At 38.1% G+C, this 21,195-nt stretch overlaps 1 protein-coding gene across 7 annotated transcripts; it reads left to right on the forward strand.

Moving 5' to 3' along the window:
- Positions 1-6: 6 nt before the first annotated feature.
- On the forward strand, positions 7-20,774 carry LOC124186970 (sialin). 7 transcript variants are annotated; one of them, XM_046579160.1, is made up of 12 exons: positions 7-143; positions 11,802-11,907; positions 12,666-12,754; positions 12,843-12,901; positions 13,045-13,514; positions 14,279-14,363; positions 16,509-16,732; positions 16,858-17,007; positions 17,087-17,219; positions 17,317-17,472; positions 17,599-17,684; positions 18,079-20,774. In XM_046579160.1, the coding sequence occupies exons 3-12, from the start codon at positions 12,738-12,740 to the stop codon at positions 18,304-18,306; spliced, it is 1,608 nt and encodes a 535-aa protein (XP_046435116.1). In that variant the 5' UTR covers positions 7-143; positions 11,802-11,907; positions 12,666-12,737; the 3' UTR covers positions 18,307-20,774. The 7 variants fall into 7 exon arrangements, with proteins under 7 accessions (XP_046435116.1, XP_046435121.1, XP_046435115.1 ...); XM_046579159.1 differs by lacking the exon at positions 7-143 and adding an exon at positions 2,483-2,824; XM_046579165.1 differs by lacking the exon at positions 11,802-11,907 and having other exon boundaries at positions 24-143.
- The last annotated feature ends 421 nt before the right edge of the window (positions 20,775-21,195 follow it).

Genomic DNA, 21,195 nt, shown 5'->3' on the forward strand with positions numbered 1-21,195 from the left:
TCGTCCTCGCTTATCACATCATTCGACCTTCCGGTTGTTTTCACGGTACTCGACGAGGGTTTCGCCTTGATCAAAGAACGAGGGTGACGACAATCCGGCGAACCGTTTCCATTCGCCTTTTGAACATCGTCGGGATCCTCGAGGTAAGACAATGCCGACGTCACTTTGTTCAGCCTGAACGACACAACGATCCGTCGATTTTTCGCTTATCAAAATCTCCGACAGTGCGACATGACCGGGCATAATTACTTGTTGACGCTGTTACGACGAGACACGGGAACCGGATGTTTGGATTGTTTTTTTCGGTGCGGTGACGGAAGGTTCTGATGGCTCATGGTGTGGGCGAGGTTGATACCTTTGACGAGGCAGCCTGACCACAACATTTATAACCTTTTTCCTTTTTTTTTTTTCCTATTTTCAAACCTTAGCGACATTTATGCGTTACGCGTTACGATCCATGTATTTTTACGGTGTTACGGATAATGGACATTAGTGAGAAGCTGACTGACCGGTAAAGGTTGTAGGGCCGAAACTGTTGAACGGAAAACAAAATCGAGTTGTTGAAATCGACGCTGACAGCTTCCTTCGGAGCGGATGTATAATCGTTAGCGAATCTCCGCAACACTCGCGAAATTAAATTGAGTGATTTGTTTTTTTCTTTCTTTCTTTTTTTTTTTTTTTCACGACGTATCGTCAAGGCTGCAGAACACCAGGAAATGACGCACGGGAAGATTGTCTACCGCACAATAGACTACTCGCGTGATCGATAAAGTCATGGACAGGGCACGTGGCCGGATCAATCATATGCAAAACGTTGTACGACTTTGTTAAATATTGGCAATTTATCAACGACTCGTCGATGTTGTAACGAAGGAAAAGAAGTTACGAAATCGGATTGTTGTTGTATGACACGGGAAGAGAATAACGAGATTAATGCGATATGATTGCGGATTCTTACGCAATAATTATAACATTCACGATATACGGATCGTGTATTTTTCATTCTTTTTCCTGCCGAGAGCTAATTGCAAAATGCTAATTAAATTACGGGTTAAAGAATTCTCGATGCAATTATTGCGCAATCGGTAGGTTACGGTAGGAAATGGAAGAATATTGCGATTTTTATGGAAAATCGTATCCTCAATTTTACGGAAATGACAGTGAATTTATTGCTTCTGAGGAATTCACCGATTAAAATCTGAGTTCTGCATCCGGCGCTGTCATATCCGGTTCCAAAATGGCGACCACTCAACGCAAGGAACGAGGAATGACAATTGTAATTATCAGTTGCGTTTTCGATTGTGATATTTTCTCAAATTTTTCGTCGATGACCATGCACACAAGCAAAATTGCGTACACCATAGTTTGCCAAAGTTTGAAACGATTCGATCACTCTGGGAGGGAGAAAGCTCAAGTACCATGATTCTGTATCTCTTTTGGCGGGAAAATAAATTAAACAAATAGGCTAACGAAATTAAGTTGTTTAGTGGAAAACGGTGATAAAGTACTGGAAAAAATAACCACCGAGTGTATAAACAAAATTGTAAGGTAGGTAAAAAAAAAAATTTCCAAAAAATCAGGCAACTTGGATTGAATTAACAAAAACTTCCCAAATACCGCGATCTTCTTCGATCACGGTTTAACAACTAGTTAATAATTGAAATCACTGGATAAAATTCTTGACCTTTTAAGGCATACGTTTTTCCTTGCAGTCATATTCGAGAGGTGGCTGATTTAAAAAATCGGGTCAGATTTGAGAAAGTTTCAAAATTCGAAGTGCCCGATCTCATACGAGCGAATAGGATCAATTTTTATATTTTCAGTTCGTCATATTGGATCCGCTATTTCGAATTCTGAAATTTTGACGTCGGATTCGTTTTCAGCGGACCCCAAAAAACCCGTGATTACCGATTTTCACTTTTCCAGTCCCCGTAACCTTCCCACAATCCCATTTATTTTATAAAAACCAGCATTTTCAACAACGTTTATTTACGGAACGATCATGATACTTCTGAAACGATCGTCATTGACATCTTAGAAGTCCGATCGTGCAAAAAAAAAAATAAAAAAATACAGCGATACTCAAAAACTGAATATAAATCTCGAACAACCGATTAAAAAAAAAGTTGTTTTATCGTAACACGTTAAACGATAACTCGAGTTCTTGCATGAAAACGAATCGACTGCATACCGTCTTTGAGAATTCCTGCGTTCCTGCAGGCACCTTCTACGAAGGTGTGTACGGTACCTATAACCTCGTTATAGGCGGCAAACGTGACGTGAAAAAAGTCCCTAGATTCCGTTGACGTCCGACCGAGTGATCGATTCGAGCAGGTAGGTCAGACGCTTTGACCGGCGCAGGCCTTTCGTCGAGTCGCATTGATCGCGGTTCCGTCTCGGCACGTCGGGTCACGTGACAGCAGTTCGCGTGCGAAGCCTCGTGCCGTCGCAAGCACCGCGAGTTTCCCAACGTCGTCGAGCGTCGTCAGCCTTTCCTCGTCTCGTCGAGTCCGCGCCGTCACGTCTCGCTCGCATTGCGTCAGGTTGCGTTAGTCGCGTAAAGCAAACGCGACTTTTGCACCACCGCAACGCCCGGTTTAATTCCGCACGTGTCGAGCTGCTCAAAATCCGACGTACGCCAGGCGTCCGGACATCGCCGCCAGTCGAGGGGCCCGATTTTCACCCCATTCAGCCCGGAAGACCGGGCCCAAATCGGATGATACCGAGGTCCGACATGCACCCTGGTCGTGCAGTTGACAACGCCGCCGGACCAGATCGACAAGAGTTTTGGCGAACGTAGGAACTGAGGGGAGTTAGGATCGAGGTGAGTCAGTGCCCAGCCATGCTCCCAGGATTTCTAATCGTCACAAAATGGGCTCTGTATTCGTTTGCTCATTGTCAGTGGGCCCATTTTCTTTTTTTTGTTATTGCGATAATCTTACATGTATACTTGCACATATACCATGTTACGAAATGAAAAAGAGAGACGAAACGGGCCTTAAAACCTCCGTCGATGCGAGCTTTGATCCATGGGTTCAATTCTCTGTAATGCAGTAGCTCTTTATCCGTGGGTTTTTAAATTTCACCGGTCATGCTTTGACTCGCTTTTTTATTGGAGCATAGACAAAGAGCTGTTGTAACATATGGGGCAGAATGCTGACCAACCGATGATACACAATCAGCCGCTTGTAATTGCGAGACACTCGGTATCTGCAACGTTAAAATTCACATCCTCCTTTCACGTGTCTCATTTACAGTCGCAAAATTCGTACGTATGTATGTACGCAACGATTGTTTCTAGAAAATATTATCGTATACCGTATTTATACTCTCCTCTAAACCTTTGCTCGCATTTCCTTGTAGTATAGTATTGACGCAGATTGCTCTCTTTTTTGGTCGAATAGTTCCATAACGGTAACGAATTGATGGAATCAGTTTGAACTTCTACAACGTACGTCGTTTTTGCAGTAGGTATTCTTATCCTTGATTCTACATCCTCCTATAATTCCTTATTCGGTCATAGTCTTCCTATCGCTTCGTTGAGAGAACGACAAACTCAAAGATCTTCCAAGCCTCGAGTTTTCCTGTCTGACGGCTCCCGGCTTACACTACTAGATTCATTGTAGCCGCGCCGCGTGGTCTGACTAGTAGTAATAATCCGTACTATTCGGCCCCGCCTTGTTTCAATGCGGACACTGCGGATTCGGTAAAGTATTTTTATTATTTTCCAAATAAGGCGATTATTCCGCGACGTTGAAACAAATTTTCGGCACGAACCGGTGACTTTGGCTCGTTTCAAAATTCAAGAATATGGAAATTTTCATGCCAAATTATCGATGTCGGTATGCTTTTATTTCATTTGAAAAAAACTCGAGACGTCGCGAATAAAATTTCACTGATTTGAAAAATTACTTGGTGATTTCTTCTTTACGAACAACACGCTTCGTCAATCGAACTCAACAGTCGTACCTTGAACCGTATTTCATGTATCGTAACGTGTTTAAAAATTTTAAAGAGACTCTTAATCAGTACGAACGTGATATGCGTGAGTCGAGAAGCATTTATTATTTTACTTCGTATATAAAAAAAAAATTATCTTCACCTAAGCTAGAAATTTTCTCCATTTTCACAGTCAGTTGAGCGCGATGAAAAAAAATTCCCAACCATATCAGCGCTGGCTAAATTCATGGCATTAAATCATATAAATGCGATGCCCCGTAGACATTGGAATATATTTGTATACGCGTAGTCTAAATGCAAGGAATACCATCTAATACAGCTGCGAAATAATCATTGTTATATAAATGAGAGATAAATTCGTCGAAATATTATAATATCTTACATCCACGAATCGTTATCTCAATAAACACATTCTACACGAATCATTTTATTTTTTTTTTTCATTTATTTCATTGCATTTACAGATGAAACATGAGAAATTAGAGTAAACATCTGTATAGTAGTGTCTCAATTTCAGTCTTCTGCTTCATCTTATTTTTCTTCTGATAACGAGTTGCTCATTTTCACCTTTGACCGTGACCGGAAAATATACAGTTCTGGTTAAAAAATAAGCAAATGAATTTTCTGACTAACAATAAAACTTGTACCAAGTTTGCTTGTAACAGTATGGAAACTCAGTTTACCTTAACGCTTATATATTCGTAAATATAAAAATAAAAATTCTTTCCACGGCGTAATACGGCGTGATTACGATTCGCGTTTTTAAAAAATCGTCGACGCGAAACGTATAGTGCGTGCACTTGACCCTGTACTCTGAAAACGTGGGCTCTCTTCCTATCGATCAGGCAGCAACCGGCGGCGTTTAACACGAGCGTCGAATTCCTCGGCGTATAAGCAGTGAATCGAGCGCACGCGTCGCGACGCCGGCTTAATTTTCTTCCGCAGTGAGTTATTATACTTGTGGAATAATTGCCGGATACGATTACCGAAGATTGCTAATTTTTCAACCCGCGAAAAGCGATGGAAAAATCGCACACGTGTCGAAGAAAAAAATTTTCGCAAAGCATACTCAGAGAAATTTTTACTTCCGTTTACCGCTCGGTCCTTGACTATTTTCATTTTTTACCACGATCGAAAAATATAGTTCTAGGTATAAAATGAAAGTTAGTTTTATAGCCGTTACCGGAAAGTCTATCGCTCTTACTATATTTTCTTGCAACTGTTGCGAAAATTTAACGCTTGCGCAACAAAAAAATTGACGTTAAAGCCTTATTTAACTAAAAAAATTTGAGTAAGCCTCACAAACTGATTTTGCTTTGCAATAACCAAAAAAGGATCGACAATGGCGAAAAATGTTAAATCCAACAATATTCAAACAGTTTTTTTTTTAACGATACCTGTTTTACTCAATTTTTCTAGTTACTGTAAAAAACGAAATTTTCCTCAGCGCGATACTTTTTCTATTTATAATATACTTTTGCAAAACTAATTCACGATGATGATCCGTTGTTTCAAATTATTATCTCTCGACCGCGTGCAGTGCGATAATATCATGCTTCTGTTCGTCAATTGATAATGATAACAGTAACGATTCTAACGCCATAAGCTATTCTAACGACGATATAATTGTTGAAGCGTGTTTAATTTGTGATACATGAAGAGAAGAGGATAATTAACAAAGTGGCTGAATCATGGGCCTAATTTAAAGCCGAGCAAATGGACACGCGTTATTGTCAAGAACCATATTAATAATTAGTACGTTGCGTTATTTAACGAAACAGCATTATTCCTTATGCAGGGTTTTCAAAACTTTTATCGTCGTATAAGCACAGTTTACTGGATAAAATGAAAATAATATTGCCCAGCTGTTTCTGAGAAAAAAAAAATGTCACATATTACGAACCTGCTTCTCACTCGATAACGAAAAAAAAGTCAATAAACCGGTTATTCAGAAAAATTTGAGAAAAAAGTTTATCATCATCACATATTCAATTCGATGGAATATTTTTCCTCCCCCTTGTCCACAGTCAAATCACGTGAATTTATTATACAAGTTTCAAGTTTCCGTTCTTTATTTACCTGATATGCACGTGATCGTGTAACACGATAAATAAAAACATCGAACTTGGTATGAATAAATAAATTGAAAAAAAAAAAAAACAAAAAGAAACATTTCGGAGGAAGAGGAAAAAAACAGATTATTAAAGCGAACAACATACGTATGCAATAAGAAAAAAAAATAAACGCTAAACAATTCGTCACAACGTTTGCCACGACGCTCGGGAACTCGGTTGTAAAAAATAACATTAAAGTTAAAAATGAAAAAATAACACCGGCCGTAGGTATATTATACAATCGGTAAGTTTCTTTTTTCTTTTTTTTTTTTACCCATTTGTTCGAGTGGCTGGTTGAATGATTGAATAAAACGCTTACCGGTACCGTGTGATAATCTTTAAAATTTTAACGATGCGCAGAAGAAACTTGAGTTATTTTTTATGAATCTCCGTAGCGCATGAAATTAAGCATAACTGTGCGTTGAAAAAAGACAATAGTTTGAAAAAATAGGTTTTAGGGAGCAATTACAGCAATTTTTTCCTTTTACACGCTTAGAAGAAACGCCACGCGCGAACGAAAACAAATTTCTGATGTCAAAGCACGCGGTTATTATACTTAATTTATACTCGAATAGCTGTAACGTGTCGTATATATAAGTATATTACTAAATAACGTTTGCTGAATCATCCGATTAAAAATTTCAGCTACTGATTATTATTCGACAGTTTTCGAAACGAGACGGCGATCGATTTTGACAGTATTAAAAGTTGCGAAGATATTCTTGACGATATTTTATTAGATAATAAATTATCTCGAATGTTTTTAATACCCGTTCTGTATTGCAAATCGGAGGTAAAAATCTCAAAGGTAAAACTTGAATCTAATCAGCGCTAATGCATAGTTAAATTAAAAGTGGTTGAACACCGTGGAGCAAGGTGAGAAGTAAACGTGAGTTTCATATTTCGAACTGATTCTTATTTTTATTTTACGGGGCAAACAAATGACCGAGAACGATTGAAATTTCGACAATACATCGCTTTTTCATTTCGTATTTTTGTTTTCTTTAACGTATTTTTATCTTGTATGATCGCAATAAATAAAAAAACTTAAGGCCACGTAGTATTCCTACCCTTACCGACCGAGCAAACTGACTATTATTTTTGCTTTACGGGGTAAAAAATGACCGAGAACGGTTAAAATTTCGACAATGCATCGCTGTTTCATTGAAAAATTTAAGAAAATCGTGGAAAAACGTAAAGATTAAAAATCGTCAACCGTTCAAACAATGTTAATCACACTTCGTGCGAAATGATTTTTTAATCCGTTCATCGAGCACTGCGGGGTGAGGCCACGTGTCCAAACTATCCAAGTCTCGACTCTGTGTGTACGTCCATACCCTGCATGCGTATATGTAAATACGTGTGGGTGTAATCGATCCAAGGCCGGGTATACATATGTAATAATCCACACTACACGAGGAGTGTTACGATCGTAAACTCGTTCTCTTTCTTGCGCCGTTAATATTATTATGTAAATATATACGAATACACACGCGCGCGGGATAAGTTTGCGTTATTTTGCGTAATCTTGGCACGATGTCCGAAACGGCGAGTTTATCGGCCCCGCAAACGTAAAGTATGTATCAACGATTCCAGCAATAATTGAAGAATTCCACGGAATAAAGTTTCGACTTTTATTTCCAATCCCTTTGTAACGTCCGAATTTTCAAAATCTTACACAATTTCCGTTCATTTTTCGATCAATCTTTATAACAGATGGAAAATTTCCAACAACGTGATAAAAAAGATATTCTTCTCTCGAGTATATCAAAGTTACCGTATAAAATTAATACTATGTGTGAAAAGAAATTATACATTCAATTATCAACTATTATTCATACATGTACAATGAATTTTTATTCGTCTTCTAAAATCTATCAAAGAATATTAGCGTTTGTATGTTATTTATAATCGTTGAAGTAGAACTTCCGGTTGACAAGTTTTTTTTTCAAATATTATGTATCTAGTTTTCAAATGTCTCGATTTAACTGCATCGCAAAACGCAAATCAACCAAGACAGAAATGGGAGGGAAAATAATGGTTTGGTGAATGCGTAGAGAAACTGGTAAAGAAAATGTACAAGAGGAACATAAAGTGGCTTGTGTGAGTAAGGACGAGCGTGACCGGAAAGTATTTCAGCAGCTAAGGAATTAAACTGCGGATGTTTGTAGGAAAGTAAGAAAAGGCTGCGTGAAAGTGAAACTTGATGGAAATGAAAAATAAAAAAAAGGATAAAAGAAACGTTAAAAGACAAAGTAAATGATAAAGATTGTAAAGAAGTAAAATATTGAAATGGAATAATTAGTAATTTAGAGGAAATGGAAATAGTTGATAAATTTAATTCTTACTTTGTTGACAGTATTAAGAAGATATAAAAGCAGATATAAAAATATATACGTAGCAGGGATTATTGCATAGCGAAAGGAAAATCTACCGAATGTGTTCTGAAAGTTTTTACAAAAATTTAAGCAGAGAAATTGCGTAAAGTAGTTTGAAATTAGAAATAATGAAACGTTTAGTAGAAGCAGAAAAAGCTAGGATTTAAAGGTGTGACAATAATACTTACAATTACATGCAAGAGAAGAGTAAAAATCAGTGATATATATATGTGTATATATATATATATATATATATATATATATATATATATGCCAGAAGCGCTAAATTTTATGTCAATAAAAAAAATGATCGAGTAAAATAAATCTCTGCTCATACATAAATGTGTAAATTTGTTGCGTCTCGTATAATATTTGCTAAATAAAATAAAATTATTGCAATACGCGATTGATGATAATAATAATAATAATAATAATAATAATAATAATAATAATTATATAAAAAAAAAAAAATTAGGGTAGCGTTTAGTAACTATCTAATAATGTTTATGAGCTATTACTTTTGTCAAATACGTATTATTGTAATGTATGAGGAAACTTGTGTAGCTACTAAAGCTGATAAACGACTTTCATCATTATCATAGTTGCAAGGATGCGGTTACTCAACGTTATGATATTTTTAATTTGTTGTTGGTTTTTTTTTTTTTTTTTTTCTCTCTCTTTCACTGTTACAAGGTTGTCCTTTCGCAGGAACTCGGCGATAACGATTAAAGCGTTTCTCCTTAATCTACGTTCGCAGAGCTGTGAATATTACAACGCCGCCGTCACTTCCCGCGGTGAAATCTAACCGCGTTTTTTTTTTTTTCTAAGAACGACTCGAATCCCCGCAGGTTGTTAACATACCTACAATAAATAGTTCGTTCTGCCAAGCGTTATAACGAGCAACGACACGAATGTCCGCCGAATTTTTTTTTCCCCTCCCTTTTTTTTTTTTTTTTATTCTTTTATTATTCCTTTCTTTTTTTTTTCAAGCTCCATCGATATACGCTGATAAGTGTACCTTATATACCGGCTCGTGTATCATTTATAAGCTTATAATTTATTCAGCCGCATGAGATTATAGGTACGCGGAGTAATGTAATTGCGGACTTGTGCGCTTAATTATTTATAGTTACATGCGAAAAAATCTGATCGATGTGTAAAACTGTACGTACGACGTTTTATGCGAGTTGAGGTTGTTTTTTTTTTTTTCATTTCTTTTTTTTTTTCGCCGAATTCTCGACGCGACGAAACCGCCTGCGATTCAATTATTGCGCGTCTCTTAATATTGTCGCATAGCGGCGACACGATTCGAAACAATTATTTTTCACTTATTTAGAGATGATTAAACAAAGGCGCCGACTTTTCTCGTAACATCTGCATTTGTAAAGTATAATGAAACGAATCGATTATATCTGCTGCTGCTAAGAGTTTGAGTTTAGATAATTTTTTTTAATTCTTAATTTATTTTTATCATGATTTTTTTTTATTTTTTTATTTTTTTTTTTTTCTTCCAACTAGATATTTTTTTTTTCTGCAATAACTACCGTCGTTGTTACTTTTATCCCTGTTACTGATAAATCCTCGGGAAAATCCCTCGCATTCCTGACCTTTGCCTTATCAGAATATTGTTTATACAGTTTGAAAATTAAACTGTAACACAGATATAACGAAACATATTTGGTAAAAAAAAAAAAAAAAAAAAAAAAAAAAGGAGGGAAAACCTTGGTACAATTTATCGTTTTGATTTTGAAATATGGATAAGAATTTTTGGCAAAACAGCGAATGTTTCTTTTTTTCGCACCGCGAAAATCCATTAACGTGATGAATAATTTTCAGAGCAATTATTTGTCGGCGATAAACGGTCGACGACGTTTGTATACCTATCTATAAACTTTTGAAAACGTGCTGGTGAACTCGCAGGAAACCGCCGGCTTGAGTTTGACGAAAATTGATCACCTGGAGTCAAGCGATTGACCCCCATAATACTTCTCTGATTCCCTTCCATGATGCCTAACGTGGAAAGTTTATGGACGTGTAACACGCGCAGTAAAAAAAAAAACTGGAAAAAAGGAAAACAAGAAAAAAAAAAAAAACGCGATGCGTCTACATATAAATAATTAATCAATGCTCTCGCAGTCGTGGTCGAAAACAGCGGGCGAGTGATTATCTTCGGGTGTGTAGTTGGGCGGTAAATTTATATCAGTTTCGGCCTCAAACAGGAACGATTTTTATTCCAGGCCCGAACTTGTTGCTCTGCGAATACGAAATGCAAAGTTTGATCGTTCGGAGGAATTTTAGATGAGGAAATGAGTTCTTCGAAGCTTGTGAATATCACGATTCGTTGAATTCTCAATAAACGACCAGCCGGAGAGATAAAATTTATGAAAAGGTTCGATGTTTGGCAAACCAACGTTTTTAAGGGGTCGTGCTAGTGTAACGATAAAAATTTTTTTTTTACGTCAAATCAAAGATCATTAGTGAAGAAGGAAAAATAAATTTTCAAATATTTACTTTTATTTCTAATCTTTTTTAACCGTTTACTCGTAACGCGGTTTTTCAAAACGTTATAAACTGTCGGGAGGAAAAGTTTTCAAGCTATCCGTCTCAAATTTGGACACAATCTTCTTCGCTCCATTCTTTATCAAGCAAAAAGGTGAAAAATAAAAAAAAAAAAAAATACTCCGCAGCAAGATAGCGGCTTTCATACCGATTAATAATCTTTTGCGAATTTTTGTTTTTTTCTTATAACATTTACGGTCACAAATATGTAGATAGCGAGGACTCATTTTTCTCCCAAGATATTTTCAACCGTTGAGAAAAAGATGTCAAAAAGTAAATAAATAAATAAAAACAAACGATAAAGAAAATTTCATTTCTATTCTTCGCGATTGCTTCGATTTGACATTAAAAAAGAATAAGTCTGATTAGCGTATATTAATCGTGTAAAAAAATAAAAACATTACTAAAATCAGCTATTTTATATTCGTTACACCAGCACGATCCCTTATCGTGCAGTCTTCAATTACCAGCGACATCATCGAGAAGCCCTTCGAATTTTTTTTTCTTCATACGTAAGCACGCTTCATGGTCCGAGAAACGGTGATAGGCGAGTAATTGAACCGCGTCTAGCGAACGAGAGAGCGAGAGAGAGAGAGAGAGAGAGAGAGAGAGAGAGTGTGTGTGAGAGAGAGAGAGAGAATGAGGAGGGGGGTAAAATCGCAGAGCAAGCTGGCCTCGTGGCCTGCCGGTCCTCGAGCGAGAAGTCAGTTTCGGTATAGCTTTCATCGACGTCGGAATAAAACCATTTCTCACGAGATCGCGATCCCTGATCTTGGACTCGTTGTTACAGTGCCGAATCCGACCACCTTCCTCGAAAACTCGACCTCATTGCCTAGTCCTTCGTTCCGGTATCCGTAGCTGCGAACAGGGAATGCTCATCAATCATCCCGACATCGGTAAGTCCGAATCACGATTGAATGGAACGAAAGTAAAGATGAGCAAACATCTTGACCGTAATTCGTTTCTTTGCGCTTTGGTTCGCGTCAAGTATAACGAGGGGATGAAGTCAGGGTGAAGAAATGACCTTGGCGCATGACGAAGGCGGAAGAACGTGAACTTTAAGTCAAGTCAAGTCGAGCATTCGTGTTCAAAAAGTGTTTCTGCGCTGGATCTTATCGAGGCAGAATTCATGGAACATCAATATTGACGGTTAAACGCGATTTCATGATCAAATAGTGCCCAAGTTCAGTAAATGAAATTCGCTACCGATTGGTGATACCTATATTTTGAAACGGCAACACTGTCGGAACGAATGAAAAAAGAACACCGTCCAAGCCATGTCAAATTCGGAATTAGCATCAGCTTCTTGCCGTTGGTGTCAAGAGACTAGTTCTGCGTATGCCACGTCAGGATTCTACAACGAATGTATTATGTGTAATAATTATTCACGCTGTATAGTAACGCGGCGAAGTTCGATGTATCCATTTACACCGGTACCTACTATGCGTCTATATCCGACACGCTGAGTTGCAAAATTATCATCGGACACGCTAGTCGTTTGTATATTTGCATAGCAGTGATTACGCGAATTAGTCAGTGTAGGCACATTCCACTGGCCACAAAATTTCAGTACACCTTGAACACTTCTCTCTTTAGAACGCATCGAACCTTTCAGGAGTAATTTAACATTCAACGTGTTCCGTACCTGTTACAGCGTCTGAAGTGATAACCGAGTATCCGGTCCCGAATTCGGTCAAAAACTGGATGCACCAAGGCCAAAGACATCATGGAGAATCCTCAGAGGTGAGAAGTTTGGAAAAAATAATAATTAGAAAGCTGCGTGCGCGAGCAGGAGATTTTGGATTGTTAGACGTTTCATCATCCGTTTCAGGTACCGCGACACCACCATCTACAAACAGCCATCGCCGTGCAGTCTGCGAAAGCTTGCGGGTGAGCAAAGAAAGTCACGTTACAAAAACCGAGTGTGAATTATGGTTTCGGAGAGGATTTGGCCGACCGAATCACCCAGGAAACTATAAAAGAACGCGATACCGCTTCCAACCACTTTCCATCGCTCTTTTCTATCCCCGCAGACATAGTTCCGGCCAGGGTCGTGCTCTACATGTTGTCCTTCTCCGGTTTCCTGGTCTCCTTCATGATGAGGATGGACATAAACCTGACCATGGTCGCCATGGCGAAGCCCGTACCTCCGCCGGCTAGCGCTGACGGCAACGAAACCTCTCCGGGGAAACCCGTCGCCCATTGCTACGTCGCCCAGAACACGACGTGGTCGGAGGAGAACACGACGGTTGTTCCACCGCCGGAGGAGCTCGGGGAATTCGACTGGAGTCCTGCCATCCAGTCGGCGATAGTCGGATCGTTTTACTGGTGCTACATCCTATCCCAGATAGTCGGGGGGGTGCTCACCCAGTACTTTGGTACCAAGACCGTCTTTGGTGGGTCGCAACTGCTCACAGCTATCTGTAGTTTCCTCATGCCGACCGCAGCTGACATTCATTACGGGGCGATGATCGCCCTGAGGAGCATTCAGGGGGCGGCAAGTGTAAGACCATGCGTTTCATCCTTTCTTAAAGTCTGGTCTTAGGGTACTTGTGGGGTTGTGCCTGGTCGGGAGGCGGAAGAAAATGGAAATTTTCAAGGATCTTTCACCAAGACACGTTTCAATTTATTATTATGGAAATTTATACACGCATTGGGGTGACGTTGACCTTCGTTCTCATATTCTTTACATGTTAAAGTAACGATTTTTAAAGCACCTCTAAAAAAAGGCGTCTCGCGTCTCGCAAGGTGAGCAAGAAACGAAAAAACAAGAAAAATTTAGTCGACGCGAGGTATTGTCTGGTCTTTGATCGAAGGAACGAGTAAAGTATTAATCTTTATCAAAACGGCGGCGTTTCGGAAAAAAATTTGGATTTTCCATAAAAATTTTCGCCTTAATTTCTTCATGAAATAGAAAATAATTATCGGTGAGAAAAAACCTTCGATCAAGGACTGAAAAATATATTCATAAAGCTCTCCACTTAAAATTTGAGACCGATCGGTGGAACCGTTTCCGAAAAATCCTGCTCGCCGATATTGAAAAGAGAGTTTTGAGAAAAACGGGATCGAAGTTTCAAAAGCACTTTGCACATGTCCGAGTAACTTGGATAATATTTGCCGGATCGACGTGAAATTTTCTGTCAATATACTTGAATATATACACTACGCTACGAAAGTAAAATTAAATAAAATCGATTTTCGCACAATCCCGACTAGGTATAAACCCTGAAGACAAATTTCAACTTAATATTACGCGTCTTTGTTCAGGGCTTGACGTGGCCGGCGATGTACGCCATAGTCGGACACTGGATACCACCGGCAGAGCGATCTAGGTTCATGTCATCTTTCCAAGGTAAGCGATGAAGTCACCCTGAAATAGAGGATTCGAGAAAAACTAAAGACATGTTTTCTTTCTATGTTACAGTGAAACTTCCATACACTTTCATTGCCACATTATCTCAACCTTACACATACGTTACATACATTTTATTACATACGATCTGATTGCTAAATCCTTGAGCACGGAAATAACTCTTAATTATCACCAATTCTTCGCATATATTATACCATACGTATATGTATATACAAACTTATATCACCATGTTAATTATCGTAAACTTTGGATTTTAGTTTCCAAAAAACACACCCATTGTTCCTATTCAGTTTCAGAGTCGTCCAACGAAAATGCCGGTTATCATCGATATAAAAAATAGTCAATATTTCCTCCACATTTTTCGCAAACTGACCGATTTCAGTTACTCGTATCGAATCTACATATTTATACATATATATCCGGAAAGTGATAACTCGCAGCTTCGATGTCTCGGCAATCACTGAACCCTCCCAACATTTGTTTCATAATGTCGTACCTGTTTCCGAATGACTTGATCGAAAGAGGTGAAATGGCGATGAGGAATTAATCATGAATCTTGTTGAAATTGGTTTAGCTCGACAGTTCCGTTTTCATTCTCGGGACCGCGGGGTATACTCAACAGCGACCGCTCAACAGCATGAGAATGGCCGAGTATACTTCCAGCCTGGCTGAATCAGCCGGACCCAACGATCAGTTTTATATCCATACCTTATATACACACACACACACACACACATGTGTATATATATATATATGATATGTATATACACCTATGCACACGTACGATGCATCGTATTAACGTGAGAAGAGCAACGCTCTTCGTAAATCCAAACCATACGCCGGTCATCGCTGCTGTATATTATGTACCTTATTTATACTTGGGTGGTGTAGTTTTTCGAATCAATGATATTGCATGTAACGTGCGAATGGTTAACTTCTCTCTTACGTCCGTCATTCGTCGTTGCGATTCGACGGACGAATAATAGCTATCGGTTAATTAGCATACAGCTGTTGGAGAGTTTGCTTTATAATTCATTCGATGATGTCACGAGTCACGACTTTAGTCCGCCGCGATTTGACTATACCTTTCAAGTTGTCGGTACCGTCGGTTTTTTCTTGATTTTATTCTAGTCTATATGTCGTGTCGTATACTGAGAAAAATTTCATTCGTTACAGTGACTAGAAAAATTGAGTAAAGCAAGTATCGTTAAAAAAAAAAAAAAAAAAAAAAAAAAAAACTGTTTGAATATTGTTGGAATTAGGAAAAACGAGGTACGCCTAACAATTTTGCGCTATCGGTGATTCTTTTTTGGTAGTTGGAACGGAAAATCAGTTTGTGAAGCTTACTCTACTTTTTTAGTTCGGTAAGGCCTCAACACCTATCGTCGACTGAAGGAGTCGTGATCCCGCGGCACATTTAAAACTACCAGCAAGCTACGTATGATTTTTGGAAAACTTTTGCTGGAAAAGGAACATGTGCTTGGATCAAGGGCCTTTCGGAGGACAATGGTGTGAATTGAAAATAGTTCCAGCTGGAAAAGATACGGGGCAGTCGTGGGCACGATTATGGGAACTGGTTTAGGGAATCTGTTGGATTGCTTCTTTGCTATTCACGATCTTTGTACGGGATAAAACATTCATTACTCTGCATACCAAGGACGTGATTCTAGAAAATGGTAGGAACCTGAGTTTTTGGGGCATAGTGCCTTATATATATATATACATGTGTGCGCGCGCGCGTGTGTGTGTGTGCGTATATATGTATTACACATATACACACGTATGTATTTAAACATAGTACCAGTTTTCAGGTTGATCGGATTTCCTTTTTTGTTTCAGTATAATATCGTTTTTCCAGGTATAGAAGTTTCATTGTCCTACCATAATAGCTCCGCCATAACGACAACCTCATCCTCTCTCATACTAAATCGCCACTTGAAATCGCTTTACAGAGTAAACGAGTTCCGGACTTGAGAGCCGCGTTTCCTGTAACGAGAAAAAAGTCACGGATCGTGTGATACGAGATTGCCGCACCCCATTCGACAAGCGTCATGTTTCAGCTTCTCCTTCAAAACTACGTATCGGGGTGAGCTAACGCCTAAAATTTAGATGATCTATATTCAGGGTTCAGCATCGGCATCGGGCTCACATATCCACTCTGCGGTTTTCTCATCCACCACTTCGGATGGCGAGTCGTCTTCTATACCACCGGCAGTATCGGTGCTGGATGGTGTGTCTTATGGTACTTCTTTGCCTTTGACACTCCCGCCTGTCATCCAAGGATATCGCCTCAAGAACTACGATACATCGAGGGATGCGTTGGTGAACAAGTTGTTGGTGGAAACGAGGTGACTATTTCAACGACACTTCGATCCTCATCGTCCAATGCTTCGCAAATTCATCCCAATACCAAAGAAAACCAACAAACTTGACTCGAGAAACGCTTGTGTAACACCTTGGTCTTGAATTCTAGGGAATGCCGGTTCCCTGGAGAGCGATTCTGACCTCGTGGCCGGCTTGGGCTATCGGGATAACGACCTTCGGCAGGATATGGGTCCACTACGTCTTCATAATCCCGGGTCCGGTGTACATGAAGAGCGTCCACGGATTCGACATACAGACGGTGAGTTTACGGGAGAATTTCATGATATTGCCGGTGCGTTGATCCTTGTGCGATTTTCACACCAGCCGTGTGATTACAGAACGGTATTCTCTCCGGTGTTCCGTTCCTGCTGAGCTATCTGGCTTCCGTTGCGTTTTGCTACCTCGCCGACGTCCTCGTCACGCGACAAATACTCTCGCTGTTGAACGTTCGGAGGATATTCACTGCCGTTGGTGAGTAGTCGATGATCTCGTAATCAGCGTCGCGCGTGATCGATTTCTCACGCGCATCGATAGCGACACTAACCGGGAACCGTTTATCACTTACCAGCGCAAGTTGTTCCTGGAATACTTTTGCTGCTGGTTGGATATCTGGGATGCAATATCGTCCTTGTTTTATTCGTCTGGTTCGTCGCTGTGACGCTTATCACAGCCGCTTATGCCGGTGCCATGGCGAACATCGTTGACATCGCGCCAAATCTCGCCGGTAGGTTGTCTCTCCTATTTTATCACTCCTTTGGCAGTCCATTTTTAATTCTTAACTCACTGCGACTCGTCGACTGAATTTTGATTCGTTGTTTTTTATTTTTTATTTCTTTAATTTTTTTCTCAGGTCCAGTTCTCGCCTTTGCACAAACTATTCACATGTCGGCGAGTTTCTTGTCGCCGATAGTAGCCGGCGTTATGACCAAGGACAGCGTGAGTATTGGATTCGGTTCATCCAGCGACACTTTTTGTATTTTGATGGTCGAAAAAAACGATTCTTCGCGAAGACACGTAACAATTTATTGTTATAAAAATTTATATACGTATTGGAGTAACGTTGAACTTTGTTCTGATAGTTTTATTTATTTTTTTTTTTTTTTTGTAAAATTAATTATTTTTAAAGCACCTCTCAAAAGGCGTCTTGCGGTGTGCAAGATATCTATGGACTCTATCGTCCGAAATGATGAAAACAAAAAAGATTTTAGTTGACACGAGATATTGCCTGGTCTTTGATCGAAGGAACAGGCAGAGTATTAATTTTTAACAAAACGGCGGCGTTTCAAAAAAAAAAAAAAAAAAAAAATTTGTATTTTCTGCATACCTCCAGCAATCTCTCGACGCATGGAGGAAAGTCTTCGGTGTCGCGGTCTGCGTTTCCAGCGGAACTTACGTCGTATATCAAATATTCGGCACCGCTGATATCCAGGCCTGGAATTATCCTGATCAAAAATATCCACAATCCGTCAGAGAGGACTCGCAACCTTTGAGGGAATCGCCCCAGAAGGACGGTAAAATCGTTCCGAAACGATCCGGCTCGTCTCAGGTACAAGCCTAAATTTATTATTGTACATATAATATATATATATATATATACATAATATTAAATGTATAGAATTTACAATGTTCACCTGCAAGCGTTTCAAAATATTGCATATAACCTCTCTCGTGTATCCTGCATAATTTTGTTTCTTCACAATTTGCTATATTCCGTCTCGGTCATTCCGTAAGTAGAATACTTCGAGTTAGAAAATACGAGCAACGACGAACAGAACGGTTATATGCGTAAATCTTTGTCGCAAAGAAAAAAAAAAAAAAAATTCTCCCACCCTTCAAATAATTTTTTCACACTGTTTCTATGAAATTCACGAATTACGCGTATAATGTAATGTGAAACACAAACGCATCGGTGATGTGCACATACGTAGTATATAATTACAATACATTGTAACGTACCTATGGGATGAAGCGGAAGAAAATCGAGGGGGGAAAAAAAACAGCAAAAAAGCAGCGAAAAAAAAAAAAAAATACAAAAATTTATTGTAATTACAAAGTTGATCATGTTCATTTGTATAATATTGAGAATAACTATTTTTAGAAAGAAGTATAAATGATCTCTCAGGTATGGTTATATTGTGTGTATATAATAATAATAATAATAATAATAATAATGATAATAATGGTCGCTCGTGTGATACTATTTGCTCATCGGATTTAAACTATTATAAAAGAAAAAAAAATGAAAAATATTAAAGAAAAGTGTAACAATAACGGTGTAGTAGCATTGATGGTAATATTGTGAAAATGAGGAATATATGCGGATACTTGCTATTTGAAAAATTTATGTATGCAGTTCAATCGAAATCACATCGTATAAATATAGTTATAAAATAAAGGGTAAGTTCGATGTGCAAGCAGTCCGCGAATCATAAAAATAACGGTAACGACAGTAACGTGACAGAAAAATTATCGATACTATAATAATATAAATAATAGCAATCTTGGAGGATGGAGTTGATTCATATACATATATATATACATATATATATGCATTTGCAGTTTTGATTATGTCATCCATTCAAGTACAATTATCGCTTATTGTAGAATTTAGTTCTTACGTATCATTGCGCGAAACCTATTAGGCAAGAATCACGTTCGTGGATGTTTATCGGTGATTACAACGAAACAAGAAGAAAAAAAAGATGGAAAAAAAGATAATAGCTAGCACGTATTCCTCATTTGCTGTTCGCCTAGACCAAATTATGTAATTCCAATTGAAGCTGGATCGGATGAAGATCGAAAACAAAGAAAAAAAAAAAATGGTCTAGTTTAAGCAGATTTATAGATATTTTTGTTTCGAACAACATCAAATCCTCGGTTTCGTTGAAAGGGCTTTGCAAAATTTGATGCTTATATTAATGAACGAAAGTTTCGCACTTTAATTAAAACTTCGGACGGTCAAACATCTCTGTATATAGGTATACACGTGAATCTATAATTCTATAACTGTGAACAAGTCTACGAGTCGATTTACAAACAAACTATCAACGCGGTAAGTTGGTCTTGAATCACTCGTTGAATCTTTGTCGTATTTCAGTTTCGAGTGAGTGGATATATATTTTTTCAATGATTTCTCAATTGAAAGGACACAACGTTAGGATCGGAGTGGAAAAAGTAATGGAAAATTTTTCGTCCATTTTCAATCAGGGTAGAAAAAATTCAGGTGTATAATATGTACAGGTAGTAGATATGTGCGAAATTGCATATATATATGAAAGGAATATACATGGGTATGTAATGGCTGATTGATTCACGGGAAAAGAAATGATACACGCCAATAATTGACGAATTATTTTAATACGAACTTCGATCTGAAAATCTAAGCAATGTGGGGATGGTTTGAAAGAAGAATACAAGTCGCAAGCAATTTTTTGAACAAAATTCAATATCAATAAAATAAAAAAAGAAAGGTTACATTACGTAGTTATATTTTTCAAAACGACACTGCCGAACAAATTTTATATTATACATATATACGTAAGATCAAGTTTCGAATATATATCCATCTAAGATATATCTCACGTACCTTGTCTATCTCGTTTCGCGGCAAACAATTAGTTAATATTATTCTGGGAGTTAAAATAATACTGTAATATTGTATGCCTTAAAAGGGAATTCCTGATTAAAAAAAGTGTTGTAAAAATTTCTTCGAAGCTTGACGATAATTTTGGTTCTATAAAGTAGAAGCAATGATGAGATGAAAAATTGTAGGATTTCTTAAGAAGAGAAAAAAAAAAACGGACGACAATTCTATACTGGATATTTTTGTCTTCGGTGATGCTCTGTTTCTACTTAAGAAAAAAATATAATATTTACCTGGTATGGAGATAACAAAAAAAAAAAAAAAAAAAACGAGAAAAATAATTTGAATTATAATGTACATAGACAATCTATCCGAGTCAGTCTCGTTATATGTATGTAACAAGATCCTGCGTGCCAACTTTGAGGATGTACGTTAGGTAGAAAGAAAAAAAAAATTATAGAAGTGTTTCCATTCGAGATAATTTGATATCGGGCTCTGCTGTAGAGTTGAATATTTTCGAGCCTTCGCTTTGCTGTGTAATATATATAAAATAACAAGTTTTGGTGAACTTGCCCTCGTTAAATCGTTTATAAATTCGTGTACGTGTAATACTGCACGTATAAAGCTGACCTTGAGACAAGGAAAAACTAAGTAAAAAGAAGAAACCATAGTTCAAAATATATATGCATGTATAATTTATCACACATGTTAGAATTTTGTCTAATCTGGGCATGGATGTATACCTGCGGTATGTATTATTATTTCGAATTCCACGCGTCACGTGACAACGTATAATATAGACAACCGTACGTTTCGCGTATCTGATATAATGGCGGGGCCGTCAGTCATATTATAACAGATAGA

Source organism: Neodiprion fabricii, chromosome 7 (genome assembly GCF_021155785.1).
Source record: "Neodiprion fabricii isolate iyNeoFabr1 chromosome 7, iyNeoFabr1.1, whole genome shotgun sequence".
Classification (NCBI taxonomy): domain Eukaryota; kingdom Metazoa; phylum Arthropoda; class Insecta; order Hymenoptera; family Diprionidae; genus Neodiprion; species Neodiprion fabricii.

What these genes read in the sequence shown, in the direction of transcription:
- LOC124186970 (XM_046579160.1), top strand. An exon ending in ACGGATTCGACATACAGACG is followed by an intron (nt 17,008 to 17,086) that starts GTGAGTTTACGG and finishes GTGTGATTACAG; the next exon opens with AACGGTATTCTCTCCGGTGT. An exon ending in GAGGATATTCACTGCCGTTG is followed by an intron (nt 17,220 to 17,316) that starts GTGAGTAGTCGA and finishes ATCACTTACCAG; the next exon opens with CGCAAGTTGTTCCTGGAATA.